The sequence below is a fragment of the Dermacentor silvarum genome, chromosome 1 (assembly GCF_013339745.2).
Source record: "Dermacentor silvarum isolate Dsil-2018 chromosome 1, BIME_Dsil_1.4, whole genome shotgun sequence".
Taxonomy (NCBI): Eukaryota; Metazoa; Arthropoda; class Arachnida; order Ixodida; family Ixodidae; genus Dermacentor; species Dermacentor silvarum.
The window spans coordinates 338,497,418-338,514,627 of record NC_051154.1 but is presented as its reverse complement, the minus strand read 5'-3'; the positions used below and the strand labels follow the sequence as shown (position 1 = coordinate 338,514,627).

At 43.9% G+C, this 17,210-nt stretch overlaps 1 protein-coding gene across 1 annotated transcript in view; it reads left to right on the top strand.

The window, feature by feature from the left end:
* Positions 1–638: 638 nt before the first annotated feature.
* The window catches only part of LOC119443978 (uncharacterized), a 238,883-nt gene continuing 222,311 nt past the window's right edge, over positions 639–17,210 (top strand). The window contains exon 1 of the mRNA XM_049662323.1: positions 639–748. Coding sequence (XP_049518280.1) covers positions 746–748 — 3 coding nt within the window. The 5' untranslated portion in view covers positions 639–745. The remainder of the gene's footprint in view (positions 749–17,210) is intronic.

Here is a 17,210-nt window from a genome sequence, read left to right as displayed (position 1 = left end):
CTAGTCCGCGCTGATGAGTTTGACGCGTTAGTTTTTGCATTCTCTTGCTGCCCAAGCACAAAGACAACGCTCAAAGATGGGTAAGCTCCATGCAGCACCACACTGTTGAAGTTAAATAGACTTTAAGTGGTTTGCGTGGAAACTTAATGCAAAAAACTACAGCGCGTAGCAGACGACCCTCGATTCCCGCGCGCTTCGCGAGCGCGAAAAGCCCACGGTTGGATGGATGGATGGATGGATGAGGCTGAACCCTTTAAATCGGGCGGTGGCATACGCCACCTAGCCATGACTATGAACATACTTTGTACTTTGTGGTGGGTGAAATTTCACCCCTGCCTTGATTTTATCCACCAATCAGATAACCTCTGTTTGGTTATTTCTACCCGCTTAAAGTCTATTTTGCCTTCACTGTCCCTAAACCCCCAATGCTTTGAAAAAATCAGCCCCGTTGCTTTGCACTGCCCTTTACAGAAAAGTATGAGGTGTTCGGAGCAGCAGCGGCGCGGCGCGGCAGTTCACAGAAAAAAGGCCCTCGCCGGAGCCGGCGCTTTGAACACTCTCCAATATTCTAGTCACTCTAGCGCCACTACAACTTCTCGCCGCTGGTACAGAGGCTAGAAGCTATACCGCTGGTAATCGCCTCGCAACCGCCATAATCAGGCAAACGTGTGACTGGTGCGGACCCGCGAAAATCGAAGTGCGCGTGAGCAAGCTGCAATTTACCTACGGTGCGCAGAAGCTTCCGATGGTGAGTAGTAAGTAGTTCGCAAATATGGTACTAAGTGGTTCGTTATGATAAAAGGAAAGGTTGGGGCTATTTTCTGCAGCCCTTGATGGAGCACGGCTCAGCGCGATCTACTCTTTTCGCGCCACTCTCTCCCGAGCGAGTGAACAGTTGTCTGGCGTTCTTGGGAGTTAGCTGGGTGTTACGTATACGTGTTGAAGCTTGCTGAGCGAAACCGATACGCGTCGCATAACACTCTGGCCGCTTTCTTGCGCGATGGGTGTTACGTATACGTGTTGAAGCTTGCTGAGCGAAACCGAGACGCGTCGCATAACACTCTGGCCGCTTTCTTGCGCGATGGGTGTTACGTATACGTGTTGAAGCTTGCTGAGCGAAACCGAGACGCGTCGCATAACACTCTGGCCGCTTTCTTGCGCGATGGGTGTTACGTATACGTGTTGAAGCTTGCTGAGCGAAACCGAGACGCGTCGCATAAAGGCTGTTTCACATGGTGCGATTTTGCACTGCGATTTTCGCAGCTGCGATTTTCGCAGATGCGAAATTCGCAACGGCCATTTCACATGGTGCGATGTCAACAATGCGATTATGCGACGCCCAGAGTTGCTTGCTGCCAAATTTTGTCGCACACGCCGCATAAATTCGTTTAATGTAATGAAAAAGACGTGCGCATTATAATATAATTGACCTCTCTTTATTAGGACCAAATAATACGTGCGTTTTGTATTTTAAAAACGCTTCAAAGTTTAGTTTGTTTTGGAGTGCGCAACAGCGGTTTGTGAAGTTCAATACGAGGAGAAATGGCGGACGTAAACAGCTGTTCGCTGGTGGCATGGAGGAAGGAAAAAAACTAGGAGGGAGCGTCACGTGACAATCTTGAAGCCTAGTCATAAAAAATTTAGAGGAATGGAATGATGGGAAATAGGCCCTCACGTGATAGGCAAGCGGTAGATTTTACTCGGCTCGCTTCGGTGGCTTCGGTTTCGTCTGCTGCGGGGGTTTCGGAATATGCGCACATACTCAGCGTGGCAAACGCGCGCCGAGGTTAGGAAGGAATTCGAGTGTGTGAAGCAGTTGAGTCTCGCCGCCTAATTAGCAGACAGGCGCCAAGGCTGTTGCGAACGAAGGCGTCGGTTAACCGGCATTGCGCCGAACAAGCCGGGAGGACTACCTCAAGGACGACTGGTTGCGTTTCGGTGTGGTTTCAGGGAAACGAGGGAACCTTTCGCCCTGCAAACGTGTGAAGGCAACCAAGCCGCCCTTCCCACGACGATTCGTTGCGTTTGACGACGTCTTCTGGGAAACAATGATGCCTTTCGCCCCCGCAAAATGTGCACGCGATTAAGCGAGCGTACAGGATCCGAAGCGACTGTCCCTACGGGAAAAAAATGCGTCCCGTCTTGTGCCCAAGGATGGACTGGCGAGCCGGAGACTCCGAACATATTTAGGGCCGTGCCGGCCCGTAGCGCAGTCGACACTGTTGTTCGAGATCTGCTCAAAGTCTTCGGCCTCTTAGCAGACCGGCGAGAACTCCCGTCAGCAGTAGGCGCACCTGCGTGATGAAGTGTTTTGTGCCAGGATGCCCTAATCGAACAGAAAATCGGCGCGATGGCCTGTCCTTCCATAGGTAAGCACAATGAACGTTTCTTTTATTTATGAAAATGGAACTGCAATATTCGCGATCGTTAGTGACTACGTGCTCGTGTGAATTATAACTGACGAAATAGTGGTGCAATACTATTCAAGCCATTTTTTTTCAACTTTGTCATAATTCCCACTAAGTGTTAAACATTTATTTCTCTTTAAAGTACTTATATCAGCTAGCCTACACTCCTAAAAAGGTACGATGTGAAACTATTTATTGTCGAAGAATTAATTACATTTCCTGCTATAAAAATTATTATTGACCGAATTTTGTGTGTATTTCTTGTGGCTGAAAACAATCAAAATTGCAATAAAACTAATTAATTGAAGAAACCATGAACGATTAGTCTTCAGATAACATACCAAGTTTTGCAATAGTTGCCAAGAACAATAATTTTGTAGAGAATATTCTGCTCGTTTTAAACTAATTTAACTAAATTTTACTAATTTAAACTTTAAATTTAAACTAATTTAAACTAAATTTTAAATGAAGCCAATGGTGTCGCTATTAGTCCAGGGTTTTAGCTTCAACTGTGCATCTGGTGTTTCATTTGCACGGTCAGCAATTTGAAGTTATGTTGCAGTAAGCGGTCCCTCGTCATTGCACTTGGTTTATTTTGTCCAGTCTCCCAGTCCAAGGCCCTCCAGGACGCTCAAGCGTGAAGCTTCTGCAGCACTGCCTGCACACAACCCAGCGACACCTCGAACAGCAAGGCATACTATGGTGAGGATAATACTCGACCACTACAATTTTTACATACTTGTTTCCTTAGGTAGCTGCAAGTGAAGTGGCATATATTTTCATGGCAACTGTTTAATAGCTCAAGCATAATAAATGTCACTCAGTGAACTGCACTTGGACACTAACATTTATGATCATGGCCACCATCTAATTAAATACTGAAACATTCATATATGTTCGCAGCGGTATGAGTTTCCTCAGGGTTTGCATTAAACACCAATTATCGGCCAATAATCCTTTTTCAATTTTTCTTTTCCATTCAAATGACACAATAACTAGAAGACCAACAGGTTTGTCACAATGTTCTATGCTCTTTATATGTTCGATCGGTCACAATGAGCCGTGATATATGAGCTCAGTATATTTTGCCCACTCCAACTAAAAGGCTTCTTTAAAACATCTCTCATTGAACTATGCTACATTGGCCTCTTCTGTGTTAGTTGTTTTGTACTTCTACCTTTCCTGCCTGGGCCCAGATGGGCCTGCAGTATTTAGCAAATAAATAAACAAACAAAATTAAGTGGCACTAGCAAGCTCGTGTGGATGGCAGTTTTAGGCCCCCACAGTTTTTAACTTCACAAAAGTGTAAACGGAAACCGTCGTGAGCAATGTAATGACCTAAAATTTAGCATTATATTCGTCATAACTTGCACAAGAGTGTATGCCACAATAATTAAGTACTTTGTTCTGCGTACGTGCTTTGTGTCATGTTGGTCGCTCATGCACCTGTTACAGCGCGTGATATTTTGCAGCCACAGCCAGCAGAAGACGCACCTGAAAAGGCCTTTCTGAGGCATGAAGTATGGCGTTACACAATTACAAACTGCGACCAAGAAGAAGATGAAGACTCTACGGCAATCCCATCAACACCTTTTTCAAAAGGTTGCTCATCTCGAAAATGTCATAGAAGATTTATCTGACAATCGCATTCTAGGAAATGAGGATGTCGCCATATTGCAGAGTCTTGGTGGGGCAAAAAAAGACTTGCTCATGCGTCAACTGCCACATAAGTCTGGTGCCAGCAATGTCACCTGCTTACTCGCCAGAGCTCAGGCCATTTGCACTGACTTTGCATTTTTATTCCCCTAGAGCATACAGATATGTACGAGCTGTTTTCAACACATGCCTCCTGCATCCAAAGACACTGTGTAAATGATATCAATCCATTGATAGGGCTGCTGACTTTTCAAAAGAGGCAATGACTGCATTGGCTATCAAGGTAAAGCACGGCTCTCCACATTATGCAATCTGGTTGTGGATGAGATGGCCATTCAAAGAAGTAGTGTGGGATGGGATAAGCTTCTATGGATATGTTGACATGGGCATTGATGTCAATGATGACAGCTTTCCAGTTGCCTAAGATGCATTTGTTTTAATGCTTGTTGCAATCAATGGCAGATGGAAGCTGCCGATTGGCTACTTTCTAGTGCATGGCCTTGGTGGTGAGCAGAGGCGCAATTTGGTGCTGCAAGCTGCTAGCTTCACTCACGAAAAAGGTGCACACATTTTGAGTTTGACCTGCGATGGCGCTGCAGCGAATTTGTCATTTCTGCACAGCCTTGGCTGCAAGATGGACCTGACTGAGCTGGATGCTTCTTTTCCACATCCAGTGACAAAAAAAACTTTTCTTTGCCATGTTGGATCCCTGTCACATGTTGAAGCTACTGCGGCACACCCTGTTTGATAAAAAGGCTATTGTGATACGAACAAACAGTTCATATTGTTGAAACACATTGATGAGCTGCATGAAATCCAGTACACAGAGGGCCTACATTTGGCAAACAAACTTAGACAAGCACATATTACCTGGAAAAACCAGCCCATGAAAGTCTCATTGTTGGCTCAAACGTTTAGTCAATCGGTAGCAGATGCTCTTAGTGACTGCAGAGCTAAAAAAATTCAAAGTTTTCAAATTCCTTGCCAACAGAAGAGTTTATCAGGCATGTCAACAACGCATTTGACATTTTAAATTCAAGACATCCAAGGCAAGAAGAATAGAAAGGACCGCTGTGTCCTGAAAATGTGACTCCTGTCACTGCGTATGTCAAAGAACTTATGGCCTACTTTTGCTCGCTTAGGGAGGCTGCAGCTGGTAAACTAATGACAGGGACCACCCAAAAGACAGGCTTAATTCGCTTTGTGGTGTGCTTAGACAACCGTCTATACAACCACTTGGTTACAGAAAATGACCTATTGGCATATCTTTCGACTTCCAAGCTCAGTCAGGACCACCTTGAGTTACTTTTTTGCTGCAATAAAATCATTTGGGGGCTGCAATGACAACCCAACAGCAAAGCAGTTTGCAGCAGCATTGAAGCGTCTGATAGTTCGTAATGAGGTCAAGGACATTGATGGCGGAAATTGCTTTCTATTGGAACACATCGAAATTCTCTTTGTACGCTCCTTTGAAAAAACCATACTCCATCGATGTAATTAACCTCCCTACAGCCAGTGAACCACTCACAGAAGCAATTTTACAGGATCATGGTTACTCTGCTGACCCAGGCAATGTGTCTGAGCTTGGGTGCCTGCGGCTCGCAGTACTGGAAGACTTGCTACACAAGTTTTCTCATGGGTGAATTATGTTCATGATGGCCCACACAATTAATTCCTTCATCCATCAACTTGAGCTGTCCCACCAGGTTTTATGTTAAGGCATTTATTTGTTTTTGAGTGACTTTGTAAAGTGCATATATTGTTCAAGAGCGTTGTATGCAGATATCAAACTTTTATAGAGAGAAAATGTGATACCTTATTGTAAATTCTGCAAGTGCATGTTTGTTGTCTTGCTGAATGCTGTAGCTTGAATCGCCTGCATGCAAATTATGCTTAAACAATTGTTCTGTTCAGCCCAAGCTAAACAGTGTGGACAATGACGGTAGGTTAGCTGGCCTACCTTTCACTAGAGCAAACTGTGTGATGACATGGACATGCTGTGAATGCTCTCAATGGATTATGTGTGAGCTAGGTATACGCTTGAGGATGACAATGTTTTTTTAATGTTTATCCTGTATGTCTTTTACCTGACCTTTGTGGAAATTTGCCACTGCCACCTGGAATACCGTTGGTGTTACTATTTAAATAATTTAATGTGCTCACTCTGTTCACTTGCTTTACAATAGCCTTTTATGATGCCAGATTCACTGTAACCACAAACATTTGGTGTATACCACTCAATGAGTGTTTTAAATACCGTGAAATATTCATTCATTTGAGGTTCACAACGTAATAGAGCCGTCGCGTCCTAATTGTGGTGTGTTGGCTCAGCTTCGACGGTGCTAACTTTTTTGTAGGTATGTGATACAACATAAGCTTTGTTGTAAATTCTACTTGCAGCAAAATGCATTGTATTTTAATGTTGACATACTTACTTTGTGGGTCTGACCTCACATCAATTGTTTCAACTTTGACTTTGTGAACTACCACTCTTTTTTAATTTCTGCATATGTATTGCTTACTTTTCTGACAAGCACAATCACCGAAGCCTTTCAATATTTGTGAGGACAGCGCAGATGTAAATATTATACAATTATAGCCCTGTATTGAAGGCGTTGCATACAAGGCATTGTAAGCAAAACTGCAGCTACATTCAAGGACAGCTGATCCCATTGACCAGTTTTATTAAAGGTATCAATACTACGTGTGATATAGTTTACTTTTTATAACATTATTATACAAATGCCCTGTGGCATACAAATATGCTAATACTGATACCGAAGAGCAGGGGCACAATAAGTTTTCCTACTTGCTGTTTATAATTTTCTTTTGTGTATTATCTTTGCAATGTACTTCATTTAAATTGTAAATGTGGCTTCCTTCTGTATTTGTGTGAAATCTTCTGGCTTCTATAGGTGCAATAAACACTGAATAAAGAATGAAACAATTACTGTTGTCATAAAAATGTGCTTTCCATAGTACAAGTACACCAGCAACACAATGAATCCACAAGTGCAAATGAATGCTGCCATTTTGTCCCTTGCCGCTATGTATTCACTTTTCATGCCGTTTCACACTAGCAGAGGAAGAAGGGTCCCCCTGGCAGTGTTTAATTCTAGGACATAATTGGCTATACTCGCATTCGGAAACAGCTGAATAACTCTAGATAATGCACAAATTCCGTCCATTTGTTTTATTATATAACGAAAATGGATCCCCGAGGCGCGTCTCAACAGCGTCGTCGCACCACACAATCTTGCAAAATAGTACACGTAAATCTGAATAAACGGCGATCACTTCGGCGTTTAGAATGCAGGCTAATGCTATTTATTTCTCTCAAAATGAAACACGCCCACGAGAGCCTTTTATTAAGCGAAAATGCGACAAAAAAGTGTCCTTCAAAACATCTCGTTTCTTCCTAGGTGCAAGACAGCGTGACAAAAATTATTTCTCTCAAAATAAAACACGCACACCTGCAGCCTTTTATTAAGCGAAAATGCGGCAAAAAAGTGTCCTTCACAACATCTCGTTTCTTCCTAGGTGCAAGACAGCGTGACAAAAATTATTTCTCTCAAAATAAAACACGCACACCTGCAGCCTTTTATTAAGCGAAAATGCGACAAAAAGAAAAGTGACCCTCAAAACACCTCGTTTCTTTCTAGGTGCAAGACAGCGGGACGAAAAATTAGCAAGATAATACGCACCACAGTTTAAGGTGCACAACGGCTGATTTGACGAAACTTGAGTATGTAGGAAAAATAGACCACACTCGGGCGTCTGGACGGGTTTCGAGCCGCGAGCGCTGGCAACTCCACTAACCGCGGTGGTAAGCGCAAGTGACGCCTTGAAAATTGTCTGTCTTCATGAGTCAGACGCCCCAGTCTTGCTCCACGTTTCAAGGCATCGCATTTGAAGCGAAGAACGACGCGCGCAGTAGCAGAACACCACCACCCGCATACGGGCCTCCAAGCCAGTGACGGCAGGCGCCACTAAAAGTTACCACGTACCAAACAATCACGAATGTTCCGGCAACCTTGTGGGCCTTTTCCGCCCCATAAGGCACCGCGCACGGCGCCCTTGAGAGAGGGAGGGGTGGCTTCAGAGGAGGTTGGCTTGCCGAGGCTAGCGGAATCACGTGACGCTCCCTCCTAGTATTTTTTACCTCCATGGCTGGTGGTCGTTCAGCGTTGTGTGCTGTCTCGTGTGTGTTTTATGCCTGTGTCGTTCTACCTGCGGTTAAACAAATTACAAGAGGACCTATCAACAAGCCCCTATCGCTGTTGTCATCGCATATGCAGTATTCGGAATTCGGCTGCAGCGGAGTCGTCATGTCAACGCAGAGACCCTCGCGCTACCCGTGATTAACGTCAGCTTCTGAAAAACGGATGTGTGTGTGTGGATGTGTGCTCGTGATTGCGCATTAGCGGTTCCTGCTCCTAGCAATATTCTTGCACCAAACTTAGCAGCAAGCACCAACCCAAACGCTCACGTCTGCCCCTGAACAAAGCCGCAAATGATCTGTGTGTAATTACTGAACGTGCAATAGAATTTGTGTTGTGAACGTTTATCTTAGCGCCAGCCTAGCTCGTCCGTCTCGGCGCCTGTGCTGTAATTATTCATACAAGTGCTCTCTGAATATTTCGAAAGGCGTAAAAGCCGACACCACATTTTATTTTATTTTTTTTATTTTTTTTAGGAGCTGCAGTCACTAGTGTACGTAGTATCGTATCATTCTGGCAGACATGGGCGTCGTCTATTTTCTCGTCCTGTTTCTTGCGCTGTTAGTGTGCTGTGAATCTGTATCAAGAAGCTTAAAATATGCTGCAGTACGTAGCGCAGCACGTAGCGCAGCCGCGTAGCCACACGGCTAACATTAAAATACCTTGTTAGGAGTACGTTTGTTTGTTTAATAACAAAATCGAACGCTAAAATTTTGTATTCTTGGTGGCAAGTGTAAGGTAAGAAGCTATCGAAACTATCCGCTAATGGCATGCGTGTGCTTCTACCTGCTTCAGCACGTTATCCTTAAAGTGAGGCTGAATACACCTGATAACCAAAAACATATGCAACTGGAGCAGGTGCTATGATTCCTTTCCTGGAAATGAAAGCCAGCATCCCAGTCTGTTAAGCTAGTCATGTACTTAACCTATATTAGACCAATGTTAGAGCATGCTAACTGGAGCCATTTCAAACTGGGTTATTTGACCAAAATAAGAAAGTGCAAGGAAAGTGTCAAGGTACAGTCTAATCTGGTATTCCCGAACCGATTGTATTGGCAAAACTTTATGCCTCCCTGAATTGCCTGCATTAACCCAATGCTGAAAACAGGGGAAGCTGATTCCCTTTCTTGCTGCTGAAAAGCTGCTAGAATCTCAATAACAGACCACTTATGTTCTGAGAGAAAGTGAGGAGCACTGACAATATCTCTAATCTTTTGTATGAGCCTTCACCTTGAACGTAAATGGAATAAAAATATTTACCTTTGCAAGCCTCAGAATCCAAACATCCTCAAAATTTTGAAGAGCCACATTAAATTTTTGAGATACAGACAATAAAAAGTGTGCCTAAGTACAAGTGCACACTGAACACACTTGAGTGGTTGAGTGGCCAGCTGCGAATGCAAAAGCGTCCATAGCTGCTACCTCGAGGTAACTGCTAGGTTGCACGTGTGTTTCTCCTATAGCCCATGTACCTGGCAAGGGGAATGGTTATACGTAGTCCTGTGCTTTTTCTTTTTTTTTTTTCAATAGGTGGTGGCTATCTGATTCCATCTGTTTATGTATTTATCATTTGTGTCCATCTTATGTGCATGTGTTTGTGTCATGTTCTGATTGTTATACGTGCAGTGATGCAAGCATCGTTTTTTTTAATATATTGCACTACAGTCATTTATTAAACTTTGTGTTGAAATGTACAAAATGTGGCCGCCCAGTAATGACTAGGACAGCCAGCAGGATTGGCAAAAGATATGATGCAGATCCAATGCACTTACTTGAATCGACATAGGCGAAGCTTTCACGCAACGGTCAGTTGAACTCTAGAAAACTAACTGCAGTGTTTACAGTTGTCCTTATTTCACCCGATGCAACACGTACTCATAGACAATGTTTGCTTATTCACCGCACAGGTCACATAATGTAATGTATGCATAGCACGGTGAACTCACTCAAACGTTGGCTCACTAAGACTTCGAACTAACCGTGAGTCTGAGTTCGTTTGAGCCTGACTGAGTAGAATTTTGGTGAATACGAGTAAGAGCAAGCTCAGTTGAGTAAACTTTTAGTGAATATTGTCATTTGGTAGTCGGGGAAAGCTGATCCAAGTATAATTTTAGTGAATATGAGTCAAAGCAAGCTCGGCAAGTAGATTTTTGGTGAATATGACTCAGTGCAAGCTCACCTGAGTAGAATTTTGATGAATATGTCGGAGCAAGCTTGGCCAAGTAGATATTGGGTGAATATGACTCGGTGCAAGCTTGCCTGAGTAGAATCTTTGTGAATATTAGTCAGATCAAGCTTGGCCAAGTACAATTTTGGTGAATATTAGTCAGAGCAAGCTCGTATAAGTAGAATTTTGGTGAATATGACTGAGCAAGCTCGATTGAGTAATGATGGGATATGGTTATACGAGTTTATGCAGTAATACATGTAAGTGCAGACTCATTAGCAGCATTGCCTCCATCTTGATGGGCTATACCTACGCCTCGTGATGAGTCTGCACACTTTATGAGCTGTGGACATGCAAGACCCACCCACACTTGAAAAGATCCTATCATTCACAGGAAGGAATGCAACCGGCTGGCTTCACTGCACAATTTTGATCTGCTTTTCTTTAATGTGTTATCTACTACTTATAAAAACCAGATGTCTGCCTGCTTTTCGCATTATTGCATGTGTTTTACAGGAAGTAGAGACAGAGAAGCAAGAAAAGGCAAGGATGTTTATGGCTAAGTAGTTTCTTAGAGTACTGCGATATGTTACAACCAGCATAAACAAAAGTAATTCGATGCACTGAAGTAAGCGAAATGTGCAATTACCTTTTAATGTGAGGGTTAACACAGATGCAGTACGGATACAAAGTCTGCAACACACTGAAGGTTTATTGGTTTTTTTATTCAGGAGAAAAATGATGCATCAGAAAAATGAGAAAAGAACTGTTTAAATATTGCTTCGAAAATAAATTGGCAATACTGCTTATTCCCAGTCAAAGCGCGAAATATGCTATTGTAGAACATTCATTACGATATCCAGTTTGCACGTTCGCTTTGCGTCTCGCAGCGGAAGTAACAGAACCTTGAAATGAGATAATTCATTGGGGAAAATGCGCATGAAAGCCCTAACCAACTGACTGCAACTAAATGGTCGCGCGTATAGCGTGACCTATTGACCACAGCATTTGTCCGTAGTTGCATATTCTTTAAATTGTTCCGTCCGTAAAAGCATACCGCGATAAAACTGTGGCGTTTTCGTATATCGCGAGTTGTCTCCAGAACCAGAAAATTGGGACGACATCCGAAGGCCATGCCTTCCCGTGAGGGACACCTCGTAGTATTTACCAACTCGCAGCGCGTGTGAATAGCGGAAAATCACGCAAAAGTACGTACTATCAGCACCCGAAGCCAACCTAAAAAACAGCGTCGCCAGATTAGCAACGTAGCGTGTCAACAAACTCGTAGAAATCACAGGACCGAATCTGACCTACGAGTTTTTATCTGCATCGGTGCTGATGGTACGTACCGATTGCGCAATCCAAGGCTCCACTCAATTAGTTGCACTGTTCGAGGCTCGTTGATCTAATATTTATAGACAAAAAAGTATCTATAAACGTTGCGTTGAGCGACCGCCGCCATTTTCCAAAACAGACCGCGAAATACCTCTCGGCGCAATTTCGACGGGAAAATCGCAGCGATTGCTGCGACGTTGCGATACTGCGACCAACCGGTTGGTCGCAGCCGAAAATCGCAGAATCGGCCCTGCGACTGCGATTTTCGTCGCATGCGACGGAAATCGCACTTCCGGTGCGATAATCGCAGTGCAAAATCGCACCATGTGAAACGGCCTTAACACTCTGGCCGCTTTCTTGCGCGATGGGTGTTACGTATACGTGTTGAAGCTTGCTGAGCGAAACCGAGACGCGTCGCATAACACTCTGGCCGCTTTCTTGCGCGATGGGTGTTACGTATACGTGTTGAAGCTTGCTGAGCGAAACCGATACGCGTCGCATAAAGGCCGTTTCACATGGTGCGATTTTGCACTGCGATTATCGCACCGGAAGTGCGATTTCCGTCGCATGCGACGAAAATCGCAGTCGCAGGGCCGATTCTGCGATTTTCGGCTGCGACCAACCGGTTGGTCGCAGCGTCGCAACGTCGTAGCAATCGCTGCGATTTTCCCGTCGAAATTGCGCCGAGAGGTATTTCGTGGTCTGTTTTGGAAAATGGCGGCGGTCGCTCAACGCAACGTTTATAGATACTTTTTTGTCTATAAATATTGGATCAACGAGCCTCGAACAGTGCAACTAATTGAGTGGAGCCTTGGATTGCGCAATCGGTACGTAACATCAGCACCGACACGCGAACAGTGCAGATAAAAACTCGGTTAGATTTGGTTCTGTGATTTCTACGAGTTTGTTGACACGCTACGTTGCTAATCTGGCGACGCTGTTTTTTAGGATGGCTTCGGGTGCTGATAGTACGTACTTTTGCGTGATTTTCCGTTATTCACACGTGCTGCGAGTTGGTAAATACTACGAGGTGTCCCTCACGGGAAGGCATGGCCTGCGGATGTCGTCCCAATTTTCTGGTTCTGGAGACAACTCGCGATATACGAAAACGCCACAGTTTTATCGCCGCATGCTTTCACGGACGGAACATTTTAAAGAATATGCAACTACGGACAAATGCTGTGGTCGCGCGTATAGCGTGACCAAATGCTTGGTCACGCTATACGCGCGACCATTTAGTTGCAGTTGGTTGGTTAGGGCTTTCATGCGCATTTTCCCCAATGAATTATCTCATTTCAAGGTTCTGTTACTTCCGCTGCGAGACGCAAAGCGAACGTGCAAACTGGATATCGTAATGAATGTTCTACAATAGCATATTTCACGCTTTGACTGGGAATAAGCAGTATTGCCAATTTATTTTCGAAGCAATATTTAAACAATTTTTGTTTAATTTTTCTGATGCATCATTTTTCTCCTGAATAAAAAAACCAATAAACCTTCAGTGTGATGCAGACTTTGCATCCTTACTGCATCTGTATTAACCCTCACATTAAAAGGTAATTGCACATTTCGCTTACTTCAGTGCATCGAATTACTTTTGTTTATGCTGGTTGTAACATATCGCAGTACTCTAAGAAACTACTTAGCCATAAACATCCTTGCCTTTTCTTGCTTCTCTGTCTCTACTTCCTGTAAAACACATGCAATAATGCGAAAAGCAGGCGAACACCTTGTTTTTATAAGCAGTAGATAACTCATTAAACAAAAGCAGATCAAAATTGTGCAGTGAAGTCAGCCGGTTGCATTCCTTCGTATGAATGATAGTATCTTTTCAAGTGTGGGTGCGTCTTGCATGTCCACAGCTCATGAAGTGTGCAGACTCGTCACGAGGCGTAGGTATAGCCCATCAAGATGGAGGCAATGTTGCTAATGAGTCTGCACTTACATGTATTACTGCATAAACTCGTATAACCATATCCCATCATTACTCAATCGAGCTTGCTCAGTCATATTCACCAAAATTCTACTTATCCGAGCTTGCTCCGACTCATATTCACCAAAATTTTACTTGGCCGAGCTTGATCTGACTAATATTCACAAAGATTCTACTCAGGCAAGCTTGCACCGAGTCATATTCACCAAATATCTACTTAGCCAAGCTTGCTCCGACTTATATTCATCAAAATTCTACTCAGGTGAGCTTGCACTGAGTCATATTCACCAAAAATCTACTTGCCGAGCTTGCTTTGACTCATATTCACTAAAATTATACTTGGATCAGCTTTCCCCGACTACCACATGACAATATTCACTGAAAGTTTACTCAACTGAGCTTGCTCTTACTCGTATTCACCAAAAGTCGACTCAGTCAGGCTGAAACGAACTCAGACTCACGGTTAGTTCGAAGTCTTAGTGAGCCGACGTTTGAGTGAGTTCACCGTGCTATGTATACATTACATTATGTGACCTGTGCAGTGAATAAGCAAACATTGTCTATGAGTACGTGTTGCATAGGGTGAAATAAGGACAACTGTAAGCACTGCAGTTAGTTTTCTAGAGTTCAACTGACCGTTGCGTGAAAGCTTCGCCTCATGTCGATTCAAGCAAGTGCATTGGATCTGCATCATATTTTTGGCAATCCTGCTGTCTGTCCTAACCATTACTGGGTGGCCACATTTTGTACATTTCAACACAAAGTTTAATAAATGACTGTAGTGCAATATATTAAAAAAAAGATTCTTGCATCACTGCACGTATAACAATCAGAACATGACACAAACACATGCACATAAGATGCACACAAATGATAAATACATAAACAGATGGAATCAGCTAGCCACCACCTATTGAAAAAAAAGAAAAAGCACAGGACTACGCATAACCATTCCCCTTGCCAGGTGCATGGGCTATAGGAGAAACACACGTGCAATCTAGCAGTTACCTCGAGGTAGCAGCTATGGACGCTTTTGCATTCGCAGCTGCCCACTCAACCACTCAAGTGTGTTCAGTGTGCACTTGTACTTAGGCACACTTTTTTTGTCTGTATCTCAAAAATTTAATGTGGCTCCTCAAAATTTTGAGAATGTTTAGATTCTGAGGCTTGCAAAGGTAAGTATTTTTATTCCATTTTCGTTCAAGGTGAAGGCTCATACAAAAGATTAGAGATATTGTCAGTGCCCCTCACTTTCTCTCAGAACATAAGTGGTCTGTTATTGAGATACTAGCAGCTTTTGAACAGCACGAAAGGGAATCAGCTTCCCCTGTTTTCAGCACTTTCCTTGCACTTTCTTATTTTGGTCAAATAACCCAGTTTGAAATGGCTCCAGTTAGCATGCTCTAACATTGGTCTAATATAGGTTAAGTACATGACTAGCTTAACAGACTGGGATGCTGGCTTTCATTTCCAGGAAAGGAATCATAGCACCTGCTCCAGTTGCATATGTTTTTGGTTATCAGGGGTATTCAGCCTCACTTTAAGGATAACGTGCTGAAGCAGGTAGAAGCACACGCATGCCATTAGCGGATAGTTTCGATAGCTTCTTACCTTACACTTCCCACCATGAATACAAAATTTTAGCCTTCTATTTTGTTATTAAACAAACAAACGTACTCGTAACAAGGTATTTTAATGTTAGCCGTGTGGCTACGCGGCTGCGCTACGTACTGCAGCATATTAACTTAAGCTTCTTGATACAGATTCACAGCACACTAACCGCGCAAGAAACAGGACGAGAAAATAGACGACGCCCATGTCTGCCAGCATGATACGATGCTACGTACACAAGCGACTGCAGCTCCTAAAAAAATGTGGTGTCGGCTTTTACTCCTTTCGAAATATTCAGAGAGCACTTGTATGAATAATTACAGCACAGGCGCCGAGACGGACGAGCCAGGCTGGCGCTAAACGATAAACGTTCACAACACAAATTCCATTGCACGTTCAGTAATTACACATGGATCATTTGCGGCTTTGTTCAGGGGCAGACGTGAGCTTTTGGGTTGGTGCTTGCTGCTAAGTTTTGTGCAAGAATATTGCTAGGAGCAGGAACCACTAATGCGCAATCACGAGCAATACACACACACATCCGTTTTTTAGAAGCTGACGTTAATCACGGGTAGCGCGAGGGTCTCTGCATTGACATGACGACTCCGCCGAATCCCGAATACTGCATATGCGATGACAACAGTTATAGGGGCTTGTTGATAGGTCCTCTTGTAATTTGTTTAACCGCAGGTAGAACGACACAGGCATAAAACACACACGAGACAGCACACAACGCTGAACGACGACCTGCGAACAGCTGTTTACGTCCGCCATTTCTCCTCGTATTGAACTTCACAAACCGCTGTTGAGCACTCCAAAACAAACTAAACTTTGAAGCGTTTTTAAATTACAAAACGCACGTATTATTTGATCCTAATAAAGAGAGGTCAATTATATTATAACCCGCACGTCTTTTTCATTACATTAAACGAATTTATGCGGCGTGTGCGACAAAATCTGGCAGCAAGCAACCCTGGGCGTCGCATAATCGCATTGTTGACATCGCACCATGTGAAATGGCCGTGGCGAATTTCGCATCTGCGAAAATCGCAGCTGCGAAAATCGCAGTGCAAAATCGCACCATGTGAAACAGCCTTAACAGTCTGGCCGCTTTCTTGCGCGATGGGTGTTACGTACGTATACGTGTTGAAGCTTGCTGAGCGAAACCGAGACGCGTCGCATAACACTCTGGCCGCTTTCTTGCGCGATGGGTGTTACGTAACCGTGTTGAAGCTTGCTGAGCGAAACCGATACGCGTCGCATAAAGGCCGTTTCACATGGTGCGATTTTGCACTGCGATCGATTATCGCACCGGAAGTGCGATTTCCGTCGCATGCGACGAAAATCGCAGTCGCAGGGCCGATTCTGCGATTTTCGGCTGCGACCAACCGGTTGGTCGCAGCGTCGCAACGTCGCAGCAATCGCTGCGATTTTTCCGTCGAAATTGCGCCGAGAGGTATTTCGCGGTCTGTTTTGGAAAATGGCGGCGGTCGCTCAACGCAACGTTTACGGATACTTTTTTGTGTATAAATATTGGATCAACAAACCTCGAACAGTGCAACTAATTGAGTGGAGCCTTGGATTGCGCAATCGGTACGTAACATCAGCACCGACAAGCGAACAGTGCAGATAAAAACTCGTAGGTCAGATTCGGTTCTGTGATTTCTACGAGGTTGTTGACACGCTACGTTGCTAATCTGGCGACGCTGTTTTTTAGGTTGGCTTCGGGTGCTGATAGTACGTACTTTTGCGTGATTTTCCGTTATTCACACGCGCTGCGAGTTGGTAAATACTACGAGGTGTTCCTCACGGGAAGGCATGGCCTTCGGATGTCGTACCAATTTTCTGGTTCTGGAGACAACTCGCGATATACGAAAACG